Genomic DNA, 18,822 nt, shown 5'->3' on the forward strand with positions numbered 1-18,822 from the left:
CTATTCTAAAAATGAGCAACCTAGTAAAGCTTGGAAGCGTCCTGACATCTCCTCAGGGCGCACTTCTTCTCGCCCTTCTCACTATCTGGCCTCTCAGATAAACCTGCTTCTGGGTATATTTCTCTCCAAAATCCAAGCCATACCTGTCATAATCACGCCCTGTTGGTGGTTTGTATTTGTCTGGGAAAGACAAAAGGCACTCGTAGTCCGCATCATTAGGGGTACCACCGTCCCGAATGCATACAAGCTTGTCGCGCATGATCACTTCTAATTTCGCCATTGTTCCGTTCCAGAAGAACCCGTCCATATGGTCTACTCCCGAGCAAACATCATTTGTCGACACAATACGCCGTAAAAGGGAGTCGCTAATATCACAGATCTGCCAGGCGTTATTGTCTGGCACGAACTTCGTTCCACCGAAGACATGAGGAATATTATCATCCCCTTTGAGAAATTGCGGGAAGACGAGCTCTCCGCTCTTCGTCCGGTCATGTTTTCCACGTTCGACAATGGGGTCGAAATCCATCTCCATCGTGACCGTTTGATAATGCCGGAACTCGGGGCTAGACCTTGGGTCAACACCAAATTTGATCAATGCTTTTTTCCAGGGCCCATCCTTGAACATGTACCCGCATAGCGGTAGAGCTCGTTCGATATCAGCCCGACTCACAGAACCCATCCAGTCCAGCAATACCCTGACAGTTACCACAGGCCGGTGATGCAGGAGCTGCTGTATCTCATGCGCGGTTACACCCAGTCGGGAATCAATTCTGTGCTTGGCTTTGATGAGATTTGTCCTTTGTGGAACGGTTTTCCGTCCCATGCTCACGATTGTTCCCGTAAACGCGATATCCTTTCCGTATACAGCAAACTCCGCTCCATCACTGTTTCTTTTCTCTTCCTTCAACGACTGCATCTCGCCTGCAGCAGGCCCGTTCTCGGCCCATCGTGACGTCTCGTTGCCGTCGCTTTCTTGAGTTTTGAGCACACTTGTGTCCCGCATATTCCTCCGACTCTGATGGAAATCGGCATCCCCATCTTGTCTCTTCGCCACCTGGGATGTTTTGTTTGGGATTCGAGGCGGCATACTTGGCTATCCTGAGGGTATAATGGCAGCTTTATGAATTTCGATTAAGTATTAATTTTCTGGGATGTTGACTGAGAATATTATCACTTACTGTCCAACGAGCAGGCAGCACTGAGCTTAGTTTGGGGGGACATATAAAAGGAATTTCTGACACAGAAGCCATGTGAAACCTAACATGAATGAATAAGTGAATAAATACCTAGGTGAGATAATCTATGTAGCCATTCTATCCCAATAATATATAGCTGTAAGTCGTAAAGAAATGAAGAAGGTGGATTCACCACCATCACGGTAAGGGTCAAGATGCCCGCTTCACCGTTTGCATCACGACTAAAGACACCGGCATCTTAGTTACACAAGTAGTCTCGCTTATCGCTAGTGTCAACATGTACAGATATTATATTCTTTTGTTTCCCTAGTAAGAGACATCTGCTTATCCTGGCAAGATAAACTGTTGTTATGTATCTAGCGAGTTCATGGGCGAATACAGCCAGCACGTTATCCTAGCAGTGAAGAAGCAAACAGCCTAGGTAGATCAATAAACGAGGCTTTTTTCTTCTCTTTTTTCTTTTTTCTTTTCTTCTATCTTCCTTTTTACTTCAACACCAACTCACTACCATGGAAGACAGCAAAAGTCGATCTTCGAGCCTGGCTCTAGTGGAAGGCGATGTTTACTCCAGCAGCTCTAGTCAAAGTGAAACTCTCACAAAAGAGCAGCAGGCAATTATTGACAGCATTGGCAACAAACAACTGGCGAATCATCTCCATAAGCGCACATTGAAAATATTCTCAAGGGAAGAGCGGTTAGCTGCTATCGAGTTCTACCGGACACATGCGCATATCAATCCCCAGACAGGCGAAGAACGCAACATTTCGACTGCCAGCGCGTCCGAAATACTTCATATCAGCAAATATACATTGGAGAGGTGGATTAACGAGGAAGCAAGAATTACTTCCATGAAACACGGAAATTCCAGAGATGATGGCGAAAGATATTCATCTACTCCCATGCCAGAGCGATTCATGTCTGGGAATTATCCCTTTCTCAGACTAACACCAGGGCAACTTTTTGCAAAGAAATACGTAAAAGGAACGGATCTTTGCAAGGTATACCCGAACGTTTCTTCGATCACCGATCGTATACTAACAGAGCCTAGTTGCATCCCATCACTCATCCGGTGCCGTTCGTAGGCATCGAAGGCGGGCGTCGCGGTAAGATCGAGAGTTTTGCAGGTGCTTATAGATTTCTCGGACATGCGGAAGATACTTTGCATCCCGGGCATCCTCGTGAACCTAGCTTGGACTCAGAGATACTGTCCCGGCAATCTATTATCGAAGCTGCTGCCCCTTGTCTGGAAAGTTCTCTAGGAAATAACCCAGGAATTCAAAGATTAACAGTCCAGAATGTCAACTCTCTATTATACCATCTTGCGCCTCGCTATACTCTTCGACAACCTGGTTTGACAAGATGCACACCCTGTTATAAAGAACTGGGGGCTTGTGTCAGTCTTATATGCGAGTATCTGGTCGCCGCCAGTGATAAGGTAGCTTATCAGCTACCCCAACCTCTATTGTGAAAAGAACGTTCCCTAACACTTTTGTATAGCTTAAGTCTGCCATTCCGGTCCGAATCGGGTTCGACTACGACGAGCCCTTCGACGGTGCGCCTCCACACTGGGCCATAAAGCTACTTCTTAAAACAGACGCTGAAATCCTGCTGCCTCTATCGCTCTGCCTGAGAGGTTCAGTCAAGCATGAAGTAGTCCCAGATACACTCCTACTCCAGGGCTGGACTATGGACTATGAGATCCTAAAATGCAAGACGCGAAAACGGCAAAGGAACGACGAGAGAGAGTACGCAATCAAATACTCGCAGGAATTCTATCAAAAGTCCCAAGCCATACTTGAAAAATTTCGGTTGAGTCCGGTGCTGCACATCCAAGACGTCGAAATGCTCTTCTTGAGATCTGATTCCTGGAGACCTCGCCGTTTCTCCCCAACATGGACTCTCTATAGCACCATTCTACATTCGAGCTATCGCTCAGGAGACACCTTAACTCCCATATACGGGAAATACACAGATGTGGAATCGGTGGTTGATGCTATTGTCACAAAGGCTCCTCTGGTGGCCTTCGCCGTCCCAGTGGTCCAGCCTCTTCAGATTGTTTCACTTGATCACCTCTTTCTCATTCCCCAGGTTTCTGAAGATACGGTCCTGTCTCAGTTCTTTGGTGACCTGGAGGTTTCTGAAGCACCCTCGTACAAGAAATTGAAGCTAGAATCTATCGAGGAGACACTCAAGCAGGGTGCCTCTACCACCCGCGATCGCGAATTTCGCAGGAATCTCGTAAAGTCATTGAATCTAGGTGCCAAAAAGCACCCAGAACGTATCAATGACAAGAAAAGGTGCATGTACTACAGCTGCCCAGAGCCACAGGACGCCCCTGTATCCTTCTACTGCCGTCACCATTCCGAGTCGCTCATCAACTATGTGATGAATCCTGCCGAACCACTAAAGCAGCCGGCATATCACAGTCAGAACCGCGAGATAAATATGACAGATGAATCTCGCGCCATCCTGCATGAACTAAAATCACTATATGAGCGACCTGAGAAGACTTGGATCGTTGATTTCGAGTACATATCAATGCCGAAGAGATATTCGCCAATACCACTACAGCTTGCAATCAGACAACTGGACGGGAAGCTGCTATACCAAGGGAATATCCATTACGATATGTCCATGCAAGAATTTATGGGTGCGACATCCTCTTATGTATCGCAGAAGCACGGGATGATGGGGACTGTTTTCATAAGGTGCTATGGGGGTCTTAATACAAACGGAGAGACGCCACTCCAGGTAAGGGACCAGATCATCAAAGTCTGCGGATATAACCCAGATTATATCAAGATATTATCTTGGTACGCCGCCCAAGATATGCAGTGTTTCCTCAGGATCTTGACTGGGGGCGAAGAGTTAATCCAGGATAAGGTCTCTCATAAAGGTCATGAGAATTTTCAGTCAATCAACGTCGGAGGCCTTTGCGGAAAGCTATTCCCCAGCCTTCTCTCAACGACGCTTGAGTCGGTTCACGAATTTTTCGGCGGAAGTGGGGTGTCTGGCGGAGAATACCATACTGCTTTATATGACACTGAGGCAATGGCTACGATCGTCAGGACTCTTGTACAGTTGTAATGAGTGACCTGTTTCTATCGACAAAGCAAAATGTTGATTTGAGCATAGCACACACCATTAATTGGCCAGGGTAATTAATAGCTAAGCTAATAATCCATCCATCTATCGCTGTTAAACCCAAAAGATTTTCAAAGTGGATATATAAAAAAAAACGACACCTGTGAGATTCGAACTCACGCTCCCGAAGGAAATGCCTGGGCTTACACACGTAGTGGGTATAGCAGGGCACCGCGTTAGGCCACTCCGCCAAAGTGCCTTGTTCGTCGAAGTTTAACCGTCGACTGGTAGATTAAGGAGGTCGATCGCTTTACATCCCACACAAAACTCAACGAGTGTTCTACAGAACATGGCGATGCTGAACCAACATGGTCTAGCGATTTGGTGTCATTTTTGCAGCAGATCATTAAATGAAAATGGCAGTATTCCTACGGTCAGCGCATTGTAAGACCCTCGGCGTTGTCAAGCTATTAATGGAAAGAATCTGCATTAAAAATTAAAAGGACTGCATGGCGCTAGCATGTTCCTTGGGACGGGATGGCCGATGCAATCGAAAGCTCCACAACAAATTAGTCTCAAACTGAAATTTACCAGCAAATGTGGCATAACACGGCCTGGTTTGTGATGACATAGTCCCGTGTCTCTCGTCTTTTTTTTTTTTTTTTTTGAGGTGGTACAATGGTATGGCAAGCATCGCCCGGGTAACATTGGTTCCTTTTTTGAAGTGTCTTGTTGCTCTGCAAAAAGTGTGGGAGACCGCTCACGTCGCCCACCTCCAGGTGGTAAATAGGTTACCAAAGGTTGATGTTATGTCAGCACATTGGCACTTTGGCGGAGTGGCCTAACGCGGTGCCCTGCTATACATTACATGTAAGCCTAGGCATTTCCTTCGGGAGCGTGAGTTCGAATCTCACAGGTGTCGTTCTTTTTGTGGTGTTTTTTTTTTACTTACTTTCAAATTATACCCCAAGAGCACCTTGTCTGAAGGGACATCATGGTTTTTGTTGGTGCATGGAGGGTGTATTATATATACTTTACTGAAAGTTTTATCGCAAGATAAAAATAAAAATGCGACACCAGTGAGATTCGAACTCACGCCCCCGAAGGGAACGCCTAAACTATTGCAGAGCCATCAGTGATGGTAGTGACATAGCAGGGCGCCGCGTTAGGCCACTCCGCCATAGTGCCCCCACTGAAACTAAGATTTCCCAATTACGACTTATGTCTAGGAACATTTCTGCCGCTTTGGGAAAAGTGTCAAGTGTCAGGGCCCTTCTATGCGGCATGCATACAATTGTTATGCCTCGGTTCTACCGATTTTTACAGTAGGCATCTGTCTGTTGTTAGGTAGGTTAGTAAGATTTTATGGTTTCGACTGTATTTATCAGTGTTGTCGTGGGTGCAGATAGATATTTTGGCAGTGCAGTGCCAGAGGTGATCAATATTTTTTTACATCATACTAAATATACTCAACTTTCAATGAAGGTGCTTTGCTCAAACATTTCATAGATACCTAACCCAGGTCATGTCTAGTCCAAGCCCGGCATTATCTCTCGAGGTTCCTGCTGTGTCCTTTTATCCGCATTCTGCCAGGGCCGTGTTTACTATGATAGTAGGCAGCCCTAGTCGCTCATTGACATGCATTTTCTTCCGTCTTTCGTGGCCGCCCCGGCGGATCTCGAGGCTCGCTCCTCGTGTACCTTCACCTCAGCCTCTGCAGCAAAGGCCGGTCCTCTTGCTCGACCATCACCATAAAGAACATTGCCGTTTCAGCGGGTGAGACTCGAACTAACCGGCTCAAGACCGGCGCTACCGTACTAACAGGGTAATTGAAGGCTAAACCACCTCCGGATACAAATAATGGACCGGACCGTCATCACTGTGAGGCAATCCTCGGGGCGCAAAGATCAACTGCGACGGCGCGCGCTGGTGGACGGCAAGGGCGGCACCGGCGGCAAGAAGAAGCCCAAGCTCTCCAAGGCGCAGAAGCTGAACAAGTCCAGCAGTACGGGGCTGCAGATCTATAATATCCCCGTGCACGGGTTCAGTATCCAGGCGGACCATCTGACGCAAGGGGCACAATACCGATGTGTTTAATGTTGGGCGGAGTACTTATATCACTATTGATCACTATTGATGGGGCGACCATTCATTCATTCCATAACTTGCTGTAGATGCTCATGTGTCCAGCACATCACCTTCAAAAAACGATTACTGCAATGGCGACTACGGCCTCTCGATTGGATCTGTCGGCGGCCGATCCAACACGGTTAAGGACGTAACCATGTCCAACACGCAGGTGGTCAACAGTCAGAAGTAGAACGGCGCGCATCAAGACAGTCTACGGGGCGAGCGGGTCTGTCTCGGGCGTGGCCTTTGAGAGCATTTCGCTCTCCAGTATTTCCAAGTACGGCATTTTGGTGCAGCAGGGCTATAATAACGGGAGTTGACGGGAAGCCGACGAATGGGTCAAGGTCTTCTTGCTAATCCTCCGAGTATACGGTGATTGTGGTGCTGCGGTGGGGTGCTGGTTCAGAATGTCAATTATTGGCCAGAATCCCAGCAAATGGGGTTATAGCTCAGCGGGAGTAGCGTTCGACTGAAGTTTAACTTCACTCATCCTTAATCGAAAGGTCCCTGGTTCAATCCCGGGTGACCCCATCTACCTTTTTTTATTTTACTTTTTAATTCTGGTCTGAAGATCGGCCGGGGGTCATAGGCAATTGACTTGCTTGTACGGATATCGCCACATCCTTACTCTAAAATCTAAACCCTTCACTCTCAGTCTACTGTACACCGTTTACTTCAAATCCTTCACGCCGATGGCTGTCAGGTCGGTCCTACAAATCGCAATGTTGTATTGATGATGCCTCTCGGCCCCGTGGGATACCAGCTGAGACTACGGCCTCAACATCGCCATGGACGTCACCGACCCGAACTGGTGCAATATCGACGATATCGGCAAGTCTCAAGCATCGGGAAATTAAGCGTCAAGGATGTTCCCAAGGTTTGGACTTTTTTTTGTAGCTTTTGAGACTGCTTTGCGTCTTTTCTGATAGTAAAGGCTGTCTTCTACCTATAGAGCTAGATAAAATAGAGTTATACCTACACCGTACCCATCCTTACAGGTATATCAAGATAGTCCGCCAGTCTGAGTGTCGAAAGCGTACTGCATCGATAACGCCACGCAGCAGATATATGTTGCTCTACCAGAGCTTCCTGCCGTACCAAACATCCAGGGAACCTCGAGACTGTCTACGCCGTAGAAACAGGACTGCTCTTGTGAGAGTCCCGTTTCATGCATAACTATACGAGCCAGCTTCTTCCTGCACAAGATACACAAATGCAGTACTCGACCTCAGTTTTCCGGCACGGCACGCGCCAGAATATCCCCGGAGAATTATATGACAATATGCAGTAGTGCACCTTGCATAACTAGACTGACTACTAAGTACTAGTAATTTTGGATTCCAGCAATTTTTAGGGTTCTGCCGGCTCTTCCGGCGGGAGCGGGAGGGCCGCTCGACTAGCCTGAACAGTAAGTGATCTGCCGTATGTATAAAATACCCTTACATTGCATGTTGCTCTATACGGACTGATTCCACCATAGACGTCAAGGTCTTGAGATTTGAATTGCAAAGCCACCCTCGTACAGTAAGGTAAACTGATCAGTATTCTTCTCTCCCTTCGTCAGTTGTTGTAGTCACTCAATCCGCCATGGCGGCATCAGATATCTCCATCTGGAGCTCCTTCATCCCAGGTCTACATGGTCACTTGAGCCCCGTAACGCCATATACTGATGGAATCGCGCTGTTTCTTCGGTACGACAGACTACTCTATGTTCTCTGGGCTAGTGTGGCTTGCACTGCGGTTCTTCGAGCTTAAGGTGTAGGGATACACTTTCCTTGGATTACAGCTTGCGCGGCCTTTCTTTCTTTGTTTATTCTTGGTTCTTGGGCTAGGATGGGGTGGCATGAGGAGCTGATGCGAACGGTGCCACCTGTAGGTTTATGGTCTGCCTGGTAGCAACTGGATCAGGTGATTTTGTCTAGAGTTATGAGCTTGGTTTTCTGTTCTTTCTTTTTTTCTTGGTATCTCGGACTGTACTAGATATTGCGTCAGGGTAGTCACTGAATACTAGTAATAGTAGTACTCATAAACCGAACCTGCGAGTATCGGGGTTCTTAATCAGTTTCGAATATCTACATCATATCAAGTCTGCTTGTACAGTATGCATATTCACAGTATAAGGGCCATCGGCACTCAAGGTTCGCTTCCCCTGGTGTCCTGAATATCGACCCAGACCCTTAAAGTTTCGTCTGCAGTCCCCCTGACCCAAGTATGATCATGACAGCATGTTCCAGCAAGTTCATGATCGAATGACTCTATAGATGGTCAGGAACAACCTTATTGCTCTCGTTCCTTACTCTTCATTGGTATAGAGGGAGAAATAACTTCAACCTTGAAATAAATGTCGCCTTCAGGGGTGGGTATAAATGCAGTACACCTCCAGCCTGCACTTCTCTTTTCTTTTCGTTCCCTTTCTTTTCTATATCACCAATCAAGCGAAACAGCCTCACCAAGCATTCAAGACTACGTCCTGGCTGCGATATCGCAAAGATGGCCCAGTCCAAGCGAGCCCAGCTTTCTGACCTCCCCCAGGAAATACATGACATGGTAAGCCCGCTGCCCTTCCGCCCACTGCTAACTGCTAACGGTGTCATCAGATCACAGGGCATGTCGTCGACAACGCCGTGAAACCCCATAACAAAAAGGAGCTCCAGTCCATCCGGCAGGTCAATAGGGCTTTCTGCTTGAGTGCAACGCGTCTGCTCTGCCAGCGCGTTGGGTTTACTCTCCAGCGCAGCCGGCCTCGCATCCCTCTAGCATTCGGCAAATTCTCACAAGGCGAGAGAGCGCATTTTGTGCAGAAAGTGCGTATCCGCGACTCGTCGATTCTTCCCGACGAGCCCTATAAGCCCGCGGATCTGCGCTCCCGAACTCACGAAATAGCGACGGAACTCGCCCGGTTCCCGGCGTTGAAAAAGGTGTCTATACAGTTCCGGGAGGGGATATTTCCTGAAGATAATCAGGACCCGGATACTAGCCGCGCTCTGGCTGCATCGATCTGTGAAGGACTGCCAAAAGACCTCCACGCGCTATCCCTTCACCGTCTGGAGCCCAGTCTGGTCAATATAGTGTCTCAGCCCACGGACTCATCGCCCTGTATATTATCGTCCCTGCAGTCCTTTACATTCAAGTCCGCCCACCTCGAACCCAGAGATGTATCCGGCGACGATGTCCTCCTCGCCCTCCAAAACGCTCCTGACCTAAAGGAACTCAGCCTCTCCTCCATCGGCCGGCTTAGTTACGACGCCATACGCCAGTTCACCGCCGGACGCAATATACCTCCTCTCCGCCGCCTCAAGCTCGACCGCATCATAATCCCCGCACCAGGCCTCTCACGCTTCCTTCACGTCTTCAGACACACCCTCCAAGACCTCTGCCTGCACAACGTATGGCTCGAAAGACGCCGGATCCCCGGCCTCAACCACATCTACACCAGCACCACTATCAGCTTCACCTACTTCTCCTGGGGCTCCATATTCGACCTCCTCAGATCCTCCTTCCACAACCTAACAACCCTGCGCTTCGCCCAATGCGAGATCCCTCCTAGACCGCAATTCCGGGGACAACAAACAGGCATCGGAGTCCCGCCTGCGGACAACCACTTTCAGAGACAAAGTATCTCAGACGCGTACTTCCGGTGCATCGTGCGCGTAGAGGACAACCGGGAACGGCTTGGCCGTCCGGCGCCAGAGTGGGAGAGGGCGGAGGTCTGGCACCCGCGCTTTAACTCCCCGCGCAATTCTCGACTCGATGATGAATATATAGCTGAGGTTGGGGCTAGACCCACGGCCCGTGGGAGAGGTAGGAGGGGGAAGACTGCGCCCTGGTCTCTATATACCACGTTTCGGAGGTATTCTATTGAATTGCGGGACAATAATGGGAAGATGTTGCCGCCGAAGATTTTCCGGGTGTTTTCATGTGGTTGTACGCTGGAGCGTGCGGATGTGTGACTGTTGATATTTTTGATATTTTTGATGGGTGGCTCCTGTTTTGCCCTGTTCTGTCTGTTTAAAGTTATACCGTTTGTTATAGTTGATGTACTTGGACCTTGGTCGGTTGGTGGCATTAGCAGTTCTGCCAAGCAGTACTTTTGGAGGATAAGCGAATGACTAGAGAATAGCTTTGAATGGAGATCAACAATTGATGCTGATTATGACAGATAGATCGTTGTGATTCTAGCAAAGCAGCTGGAGGTAGAATCTGGACACTTAGCAAGCCCCATCGCTCCTTCCACAACAGTACGCCTGCCGAATCCATACATTACCTACTCAAGACAGAATACACACTGTTACCGAATAATTCCATCCCTTTACCCTTTCTATTCTTACTTATCGATTCCTTTTACCAGTTCCAGCGTCTTGCTGGACAAACGAACCATCACTCGCCGTCAGTTGCTGCAAGTCTACCCTATCTATCTCGTGCCTATTAATAGTACATACGGAGTACATACATACATACATATAAGTTACTTCTCCCCCGACAGCGGAACCTCGACCTTCATGGAATCCGCTCCAGGCCCAGCTTCGCTTGGACCTTGTTCTTTACGAGTTGATAAGTTGGCAGGGCAATTGGCAGGGTCGGCAAACGGCGTCCACCGCGACGAGCACAGAACACAGCGTACATAATTACCCGCGACTCACGAGGAGTCAAAGCACAGTCTTGATGATGTAACCCCGTTGATCTGTGATCTGTGATCAGCACCAGTCAGTCCCGCTCCGGACATGAACGGGCCCAATGGGGTACGGACGGGGTGGAGCGACGGAGCGACGGAGCGAGCGGCCGGGTCCGAATGGTATGTATGGATGGACTATGGACTATGGGGACTGGGCGCGCGCCTACTACTATCTAGTACTTGTCTTGTTTACCTGCGTGACGGGAAACTTTAGAGAATTCCGCGGGTGGGGATTGTACTCGTCGTAGTAATATGACGGGGAATACTCGGGTCTTGATTCTTGATTTTGACAACTTACTGTGTTTTTTGTCGGGCGGGGGCGGAGTGGTTTACTCCGGGTTAGACTGAGTAGTCTCCGGCAGCGGAGTTCGATCTTCTCCCGATCTTCTCCCGGGGAAATATTACTTATAAGTTATTGACCACTTCTGTATGATGTCCGTGTCAATAGTGGTTAGCGTATACTGCAAGCAGAAGAAATATTAGGAGAAGAAATTGGTAATAGTATAAAAATAAAGATAATGAATATTGAATAATGTCTATGGTATATGCATGCCAACGGATCTATCTACAGGAAGAGAAAAGGAAATCGAAACCTGAACCTGAAAACCAATCCAACCAAACCAGAGCAGAAAAATAGAAACGAATCCGGCGCCTCTATCCACGCTAAGAGTAAGAATAGAATATGCCAAAACCGCAAACACGACTGATAGTAACTCCCGGGGTAAAAAGAAACAAGGAAAATTTTAAGGCTTAACAAACGTGAAAAGAATCATCATCGTGAATCAATCGTCCAGGAAAGTGGCTGGTTTACCACCAGTCGCCCTGGTCCTTCATGGCCTCGACGACCTTGGTGAAACCGGCAATGTTGGAGCCAGTGACGAGCGAAGGCAGGACGCCCTCAGGGGGAGTGGCGAACTTCTGAGCAGTCTGGAGACCGTTCTGGAAGCAAGAGTCCATGATGTCCTTGAGACGGGCGTCGACCTCCTCGGCGGTCCAGGAGAGGCGGACGGAGTTCTGGGCCATCTCGAGACCGGAGACGGCGACACCGCCAGCGTTGGCGGCCTTACCGGGGGCGTACCAGATGGCGTCGCCGGGGTTGGCGAGACGGTGGGCCTCGAAGATGTCGATGGCGTCCTGAGTGCAGCCCATGTTGGAGCCCTCGGCGATGTAGCGCACGCCGGAGTTGATGAGGGACTTGGCCTCTTCGCCGGAGACCTCGTTCTGCGTGGCAGAGGGCAGAGCAGCCTCGAACTTTCCGGGGATGTGAGTCCAGGGGCGGGCGCCGGGGATGTAGGTGAACTTGGAGGAGAAGGCAGAGGATTCGGCGAGTTCGGAGAGCTGCTTGCGGGCAACCTTGAGATCGGCAATGAGGGTGATTTCTTCGGGGGTGAAAGAGGCAGACTCGTCCTTGACGATGAGAGAGCCCTGGCTGTCAGAGAGAGAGACGATGGCACCGCCAAGGTCGATGATCTTGTAGGCGGCGTACTGGGCGACGTTGCCGGATCCCGAGAGCGCGACGCGCTTGCCAGCGAAGGATTCCTTTCCGCCGGTGACGTGCTTGATCATGTGTTCGACGTAGTAGACCACACCGTAGCCGGTGGCCTCGGGGCGAATCAGACTGCCTCCCCAGCTGCCACCCTTTCCGGTCAGGACACCCTCCCATTGGTTGCGGATCTTGCGGTACTGGCCGAAGAGGAAGCCGATCTCGCGGCCGGTAACACCGATGTCACCAGCGGGGACGTCAGTGTCGGCGCCAATGTGCTTGCACAGCTCGGTCATGAAAGAGACACAGAAGCGGCGAATTTCCTGGTCAGTCTTGCCCTTGGGGTCGAAGTCGGAGCCACCCTTGGCACCGCCCATGTTCAGTCCGGTCAAGGCATTCTTGAAGATCTGCTCAAAACCGAGGAACTTGAGGATGGAAAGGTTGACGGAGGGGTGGAAGCGGAGACCGCCCTTGTAGGGGCCCAGGGCGGAGTTGAACTGCACACGGAAGCCACGGTTGACCTCGAGCTCGCCCTTGTCGTTCTCCCAGACGACGCGGAACTGAACGACGCGCTCGGGGATGGAGACGACCTGGAGGGCCTTGCGGTATTCGGGGTGGCTCTGGAAGAGAGTAGAGTTCTCAAGAGTCGAAGCGAGCTCTGCGCATGTTAGCAGTATTCAAAAAAAGACTTTTTGGGAAAGAGCCGCTCGTACCCTTGTAGGCCTGCTCGAACTCGGGCTCAACGGGAAGGTTGGACATTGTGGCGGGACTTTTTTTTTTTCTAGCTTATCGCAGATAAGAGATAGTTCAGGTAAGAATGACGGGCCCGCTAGCAATTGAAGAGTCAAGTCCCTGGTGGTCCGATGGATGGATGAAAGAAAGAAAGGCCGGAAGAGGAGGGCACACGACCGAGTTTAAGTATGACAGAGAGGGCGTGGTGGGGAGAGAGGGGGAGGAGAGCTGGCGGAGGTGGGCGAATGAGTATACAGCCGGAGTCGGACGAGAGGGCAGTGGCGGAAAAGTCGGCTGGGGGAGGAAACTCAGGAAATGCCTGACGATTAGCGGGCGGATGAGTGGTCGGCCGCAGGAACCAGCGCGGTGGAAGCACAGGGCTAAGCCGGAGCTAAGGCTGCGAGGCCGAACTTCGGGGTGTTAGTCGATCGTTTAAGGTCACAGAATCTGCTCCTTATCTCTCGGCGGACGCCCGCCCGCTTGCGGAATCCGACTCTTTCTCGTGCATTACCTAACTGCCCTTCTCTGGAGGCGATGTTGCAGCAGGAGAAGAGTGCTCCGTCTGATATCCCGTTCTCCTCCGATCGCACTGACTTTGAGGAATGAATTCTTCGCTCCCGCTTAAACTGCGTTAACTGCCGTCGGACAGCGCCAAGCTCGGTGCCTGGCCCACTCTGTACAACAGCCCTGCTCTGTATGGCGGGAGATAGCCCTTCGAGAAAAATGTTATCTGATGCCTTCCCCACACGAATTGCAGAGTTAATTCGATTGACAGTACGTATTCTCATAGAATCATAGAATAGCGCATATACCCCCTCCCCCCTCACCTCCCCCGCAAGTTGGAAGTTGCCTTATCAGCACCGGTGAATAATCCCATCACAAACCAAAACACGCGAAAACAACACAGGGATCAACATGCTACGTATCCAGTAGCAGGACTCACCGGGCTTCAGGAATCAGCACCTGATGTGACCACTGACCAGTGACCACTGGGTGGCAGTGGCCACTCCCACGGCAGTCGGCAGAGGCCCTGACCCCGCCCAGAGTCATCACCCAACCCAAGCATTGGAAGTTAATCCACTCTGCCTCACCGGGAATCCGCCGATTTACGCCAGTTTCACAGCTTAAGCATGCTGCGATCGCCTGCCAAGCATCAGCTAATGCAACCTAGACCTTGTCATTGGTGCGTGCTGTCCGGGGCTGATAAGAACCTTGGAAGCCATGACAAGAAGCCATTACCGGCGCTTTTAACTTTATCTCGAATGGAGGGGAAGATCTTCGGTTCTTCTTCGTGAAGAGTAAGGATTTGACTGCTTCACTGCAAGGGTGCTCTGTAGACTACGGGGTATGGATTATCGTGCCCCACCCCTACTGAGATAAGTTCAGAAATAATGTAATCGATTGAGCTAAGCTTTGCTTGTGATTTCATACTTCAGACTGCCCTTCCCTGAAGGATCTACTCTGCACTTTGACTACGTACTTCCCCCTCACACCAATGCTTCTCGAGGTGACACGACGCTCGCCCAGACGTTCCTCGAGGCAACGTCCCTCGCCAAGTCCGCTATTAATTTTTGTGCTTTCTGGTAACTTGCCGTCGTGAATTCGAATGGACTTCTTAACTCGGGTGCTTGTTACGCGTGGCTCCTTCGAACAGAATGGATAATTGATTGTGTCGTCGAATTTGTGAGTTTTTTGTGGACTTTGAAAACCGAGTAAAGGGAAGTATATATGCGACCGCACAAATCTCGACCCCAAAAGCCTAGAGTATATAGTAGAATCCAAGCCGACAAATGTCACACCCACCAAAGCCAAGATCCGGTAATCGCCGTGACCATATCCAGGGTTCCAGGGCTCCAGCTTCCAGCTCCAGATCTCGACTTAAGCCGTAACTACTGTGAGTTTATGCCGGACGCACAGCGCCAAGCGCCCCAGTCAGGGAGAAACAATTTACCTTAAAATCTTAATTCGATGTACACCGACTTGGGCGATCCGTTGTCGGGGGAAGGGAAGCGCCGACACAAAGTCCAACCTTGGAAGGTGTTCGGATACTTGGTTAGCATCCATGATTCATTTACCGTTCACAGGAATGCCACCATTGCATATCGCTTCTACAGCGGTGGTCCGCTTGCAGGTACGGAGGTGGTACATACCCTGTGGAACAGGGAAAGGTTCACGCTCGCTGGATCCCTGAGGATAAGGCCTCCGGGGACAATGCGAAGGCTCGTCGGGTAGACCACACTATGTGGAATGATTCAGTATCTAACACCTGCTTCAAGAAGAGGCATGGCTCCACATCCGACTGCCTATTCAATCGAAGATACTGTTGCACTGATGATGTGGAGTTGAGATCGGTAGAGGTCGGGGTTGCACGCCGCACGGACGATTAGGCATCCATCCATATGGAGTTATGGAGTATGGACCAAGGCTGGGCCGCTGGAGCCTTTATAAAGCTGGTCCGAGCTCAGCTTTGCCCTGTTTTGGTCTTGCCGTTGGGTCTCATTCTTGAGATCGAATCTTGATTATGCTATCGATACTGTGGTCAAACACCCGGGTCGTCACTCGCCAGGCAGCCACTTTGCCGTAACTAATGTAACGCATGGGCCTCAAGGATGTGATCCTTTGACTGATCAATGCTTGACGAATTTGTGGTAATTTCAAACACCAACAGGATTCAGATGCCTGCTTGCGTATATTGTGGCGGTGCAGTTGTGGCTGGAGTATAGATGCGCCACTGTACCAATCCGGATCGGGTTTAACGTCGATTAAACAATCAAAGGGCGAATCAGGGACTGCGCAACGAGAATAATCATGTATACTGGCCTGCTTGTTCGCCGAATTGCTGTGGCATCGGCAATTGTACTGAGATGAAATGGGCGGGCCAAATCTATTGAGTATTGACAGTATTTTCGGCTCGGAACTCCCAGTTGAGTATCCCCCCTTTGGCTCCCTGTCGCCTTGAGGAAGAAACGTTGGAATGTGGAACTTCATATATGCAGAGAAATATGGATACTGGTGTCGATTACCAGGTTTTCGGGATCAGAATCATCCTTCCCCCTTGAGGAAATGGAGCACGCGCAAGGGCGCACCACGGAGTTCAAATTGTGAGATCAAAATCTGGTGTCCTCCTGGTCCTCGGGTATTGCTGCAAGGAAACAGATCTGCAGGCTTGACAATGAATCTGCGAGGTGCGAAGTAGAACACCTAATTAGCTGCCAGTATGTGCTCATTTACTAGTCATCACACAATGACAATGGAACAGAGCAATTCCATCGTCAATTCCCCAAATTTGGCTCGTATACCTAGCAGTTGGACGCCTTGGCGATCTGCCTTCACTTAAGGGTCGGGGTCGCTGTAATCTGGCTCTCGCTTATAGTAAAAGATGACCGAATATAAATTCGCAGTACTTTTCCTCGGAATATCATTGAAGCAGGGCCCAAGGAGTGCGAGATTGTCCGACTGAAAGACTCGCGCCGCAGGGCATAGGGGAAGCTGCATTCATACACGACCGACTCAGTCGAATCCTTCAGTCCTTTACACGCCAAGCGAACAGAGCAGCGTATCTGGAGATTCTGTCATGGCCAATAAATGACGAATCACGGGTACAGTCAATATTGTCGAAGGACAGATCCCCAGCTAGTGACCTCCAAGGCTCCAACCCAGCATTGTGGCTGACGCAAGGTCAACTGGATAAGAGGGGCGCCATATGGCCGGAGTATTCAATTCCAACGTTGCGACTTGCGAACGGGGTTGTACCGGACAGGGCTACAATGACGCTGATCACTCAGCTCCTCGCTTGGAATCGCCGTTTCGAGAGTTCTTGAGGTTTGCTTTTGCGGAAGATGAGTCCCCCTGCTGCAAGACCAGTCACCGGTGGCAAAATCGTGGACTCCAAATATTCGGCTTCTAGCCTTGGTAAGGGTACCTAGTTCGGAAGGAGCCATTGCAGCATATGACAAAAGACATGGGGTTATAACCACGGTTGAAGCGTTTAGTAAGATGAAGATCAAGAAATGAGCTCGGAATCTCCGAGCGAATTGTACTGTCTGTACGGTATTTACTGGTCACGAACGAAGGTTACCGATACCCGCATCCATTCCCTGATTGGGAGGCAGAGTGGGCTGGGATTAACACCGATGCGAAACTCGATGGATCAGGCTGCGATCGGTCGTTGGACTAAGCATACACTGCGCCGATGCAGACTGCAGCTGAGATAAAGTTCCACCTTTCATCGAAACACCGCGACTCTGCCACGATCTATCGAATCTTCCATTGTTCCTGGAACAATTGGGCAGCCCACACATTGGGTACGAATAGTATTGGATAGTAAGGGAGGCCGAAGCATGCCCCTTACTGACCACGCCCACCGTCACCACTCACCAGTGGCTCTCGTATACTGAGGAAAGGAGTCTGACCGCATGGAGCCATGTACAACCTGCTGGCAGACTATGGGACGCCACTTACACCGCATTCTCTTCCAAGTCATCAACAACAGCAGCAAGAATAATCATCATCAATAAGCTTTCCATTGCAAAGGAACGGGCCAGCCGCAGACAATGCAATGCGAATCTGGGCCCATGTTTCCGCCAGGCTGGTTCTTTGGGTCGAAACCAGGGCGCCCCCTAACCAGGGTTGGAAAAGGGCCTCATCGGAATCTTGCGATCGAGGATTTAATCTCCGATTACTGAAAATCCTGCGGCCTCCCCAAGATGTTTAGCCCAGCGCTTAGGGATCACCAATGATGGCTGCTCGTCTGCTGCCTCCCAAAGCCAGCCCAGCGGTCGAGAATCGCAATGCATTGCGAGCCAAAGTCGACTAGGTACGCCTGCAAGGCATCTGGATCTGCTCGATGGGCCTATCACCGTTTCGCGGATCCACAGCTCGACAGAGGGACACGCGATGGGCTTGTTTTTTCTTTTTCTGCCGCTGACAGTCTGCGTCGAGCCTGAGGCTGGAGGCTGGAGGCTCTGGGATCCCTGGTTCTGGGGCCCTCGATGACGGACTCACTGTGCGTTTAAGTCTGGGGGTAGCAGCATTTACGCTTTTAGCTGTACTCCGGGCAGTGTCCAGAGTAAAAGAGCTGATGGAGAGGACATGACCAGATTATTGAATCCATGGAAAAAGTAAAACTAAAAAATAAAATAAAAAATAGTAAAAAATAAAAAATAAAAAAAATAAAAAGGAACAAGGAACAAGGGAGCGAATCGCCAACCAGGCCGGCTGAGTATTTATACCGACTCCCACCACTTCATTGGGTACCGAAACCTGAACCTGATCGATCTCGTTTGGCCTTGTCGCGACCTGAAATTTGCATGCCGTCAACCTGAGAGCACCTACCTGCTGCTGTCCTGTTCTGCCTCACAATACCCTCATCCTCACTCCTTCATATCCGAGAGTGTACGTCCCATGCGCCCCGTTTCATATCCTCAGATGGGCCCCCCGTATCAAAAAGCCCATCGCCGTTGTTGTTTTTCTTCCCTCTCGCAAACCCCTTCTTCTTCTTCCTCTCCTCATCATATCCCCTTGCC

The 18,822-nt window shown here is 50.0% G+C and overlaps 5 protein-coding genes and 4 non-coding genes across 9 annotated transcripts; 5 read left to right on the forward strand and 4 right to left on the reverse strand.

The window, feature by feature from the left end:
- Positions 1-52: 52 nt before the first annotated feature.
- On the reverse strand, positions 53-1,087 carry TFC1_2 (tau 95 subunit of transcription factor TFIIIC; the record flags this gene model as incomplete). Its single annotated transcript, XM_041695441.1, has 1 exon — positions 53-1,087. One exon carries the CDS (start codon positions 1,085-1,087, stop codon positions 53-55), a length of 1,035 nt encoding a protein of 344 aa, XP_041561171.1.
- Positions 1,088-1,705: 618 nt separating this feature from the next.
- APUU_70556S (uncharacterized protein) lies at positions 1,706-4,283 on the forward strand (the record flags this gene model as incomplete). The annotated part of the gene is made up of 3 exons (XM_041695442.1): positions 1,706-2,194; positions 2,245-2,631; positions 2,694-4,283. 3 exons carry the CDS (start codon positions 1,706-1,708, stop codon positions 4,281-4,283), a joined length of 2,466 nt encoding a protein of 821 aa, XP_041561172.1.
- A 152-nt stretch (positions 4,284-4,435) lies between these two features.
- On the reverse strand, positions 4,436-4,539 carry APUU_t70002A. Its single transcript has one exon. It is a non-coding gene; the product is annotated as a tRNA-Ser (tRNA).
- Positions 4,540-5,102: 563 nt separating this feature from the next.
- Positions 5,103-5,202, forward strand: APUU_t70003S. Its single transcript has one exon. It is a non-coding gene; the product is annotated as a tRNA-Ser (tRNA).
- Positions 5,203-5,351: 149 nt separating this feature from the next.
- Positions 5,352-5,468, reverse strand: APUU_t70004A. The gene has a single exon. It is a non-coding gene; the product is annotated as a tRNA-Ser (tRNA).
- A 672-nt stretch (positions 5,469-6,140) lies between these two features.
- APUU_70557S (uncharacterized protein) lies at positions 6,141-6,600 on the forward strand (the record flags this gene model as incomplete). The annotated part of the gene is made up of 2 exons (XM_041695443.1): positions 6,141-6,369; positions 6,455-6,600. 2 exons carry the CDS (start codon positions 6,141-6,143, stop codon positions 6,598-6,600), a joined length of 375 nt encoding a protein of 124 aa, XP_041561173.1.
- A 248-nt stretch (positions 6,601-6,848) lies between these two features.
- On the forward strand, positions 6,849-6,941 carry APUU_t70005S. Its single transcript has one exon. It is a non-coding gene; the product is annotated as a tRNA-Phe (tRNA).
- A 1,959-nt stretch (positions 6,942-8,900) lies between these two features.
- APUU_70558S (uncharacterized protein) lies at positions 8,901-10,360 on the forward strand (the record flags this gene model as incomplete). The annotated part of the gene is made up of 2 exons (XM_041695444.1): positions 8,901-8,957; positions 9,008-10,360. 2 exons carry the CDS (start codon positions 8,901-8,903, stop codon positions 10,358-10,360), a joined length of 1,410 nt encoding a protein of 469 aa, XP_041561174.1.
- Positions 10,361-11,889: 1,529 nt separating this feature from the next.
- On the reverse strand, positions 11,890-13,324 carry APUU_70559A (glutamate dehydrogenase; the record flags this gene model as incomplete). Its single annotated transcript, XM_041695445.1, has 2 exons — positions 11,890-13,223; positions 13,279-13,324. 2 exons carry the CDS (start codon positions 13,322-13,324, stop codon positions 11,890-11,892), a joined length of 1,380 nt encoding a protein of 459 aa, XP_041561175.1.
- Between the last annotated feature and the right edge of the window lie 5,498 nt (positions 13,325-18,822).

Source organism: Aspergillus puulaauensis, chromosome 7 (assembly GCF_016861865.1).
Source record: "Aspergillus puulaauensis MK2 DNA, chromosome 7, nearly complete sequence".
Classification (NCBI taxonomy): Eukaryota; Fungi; Ascomycota; class Eurotiomycetes; order Eurotiales; family Aspergillaceae; genus Aspergillus; species Aspergillus puulaauensis.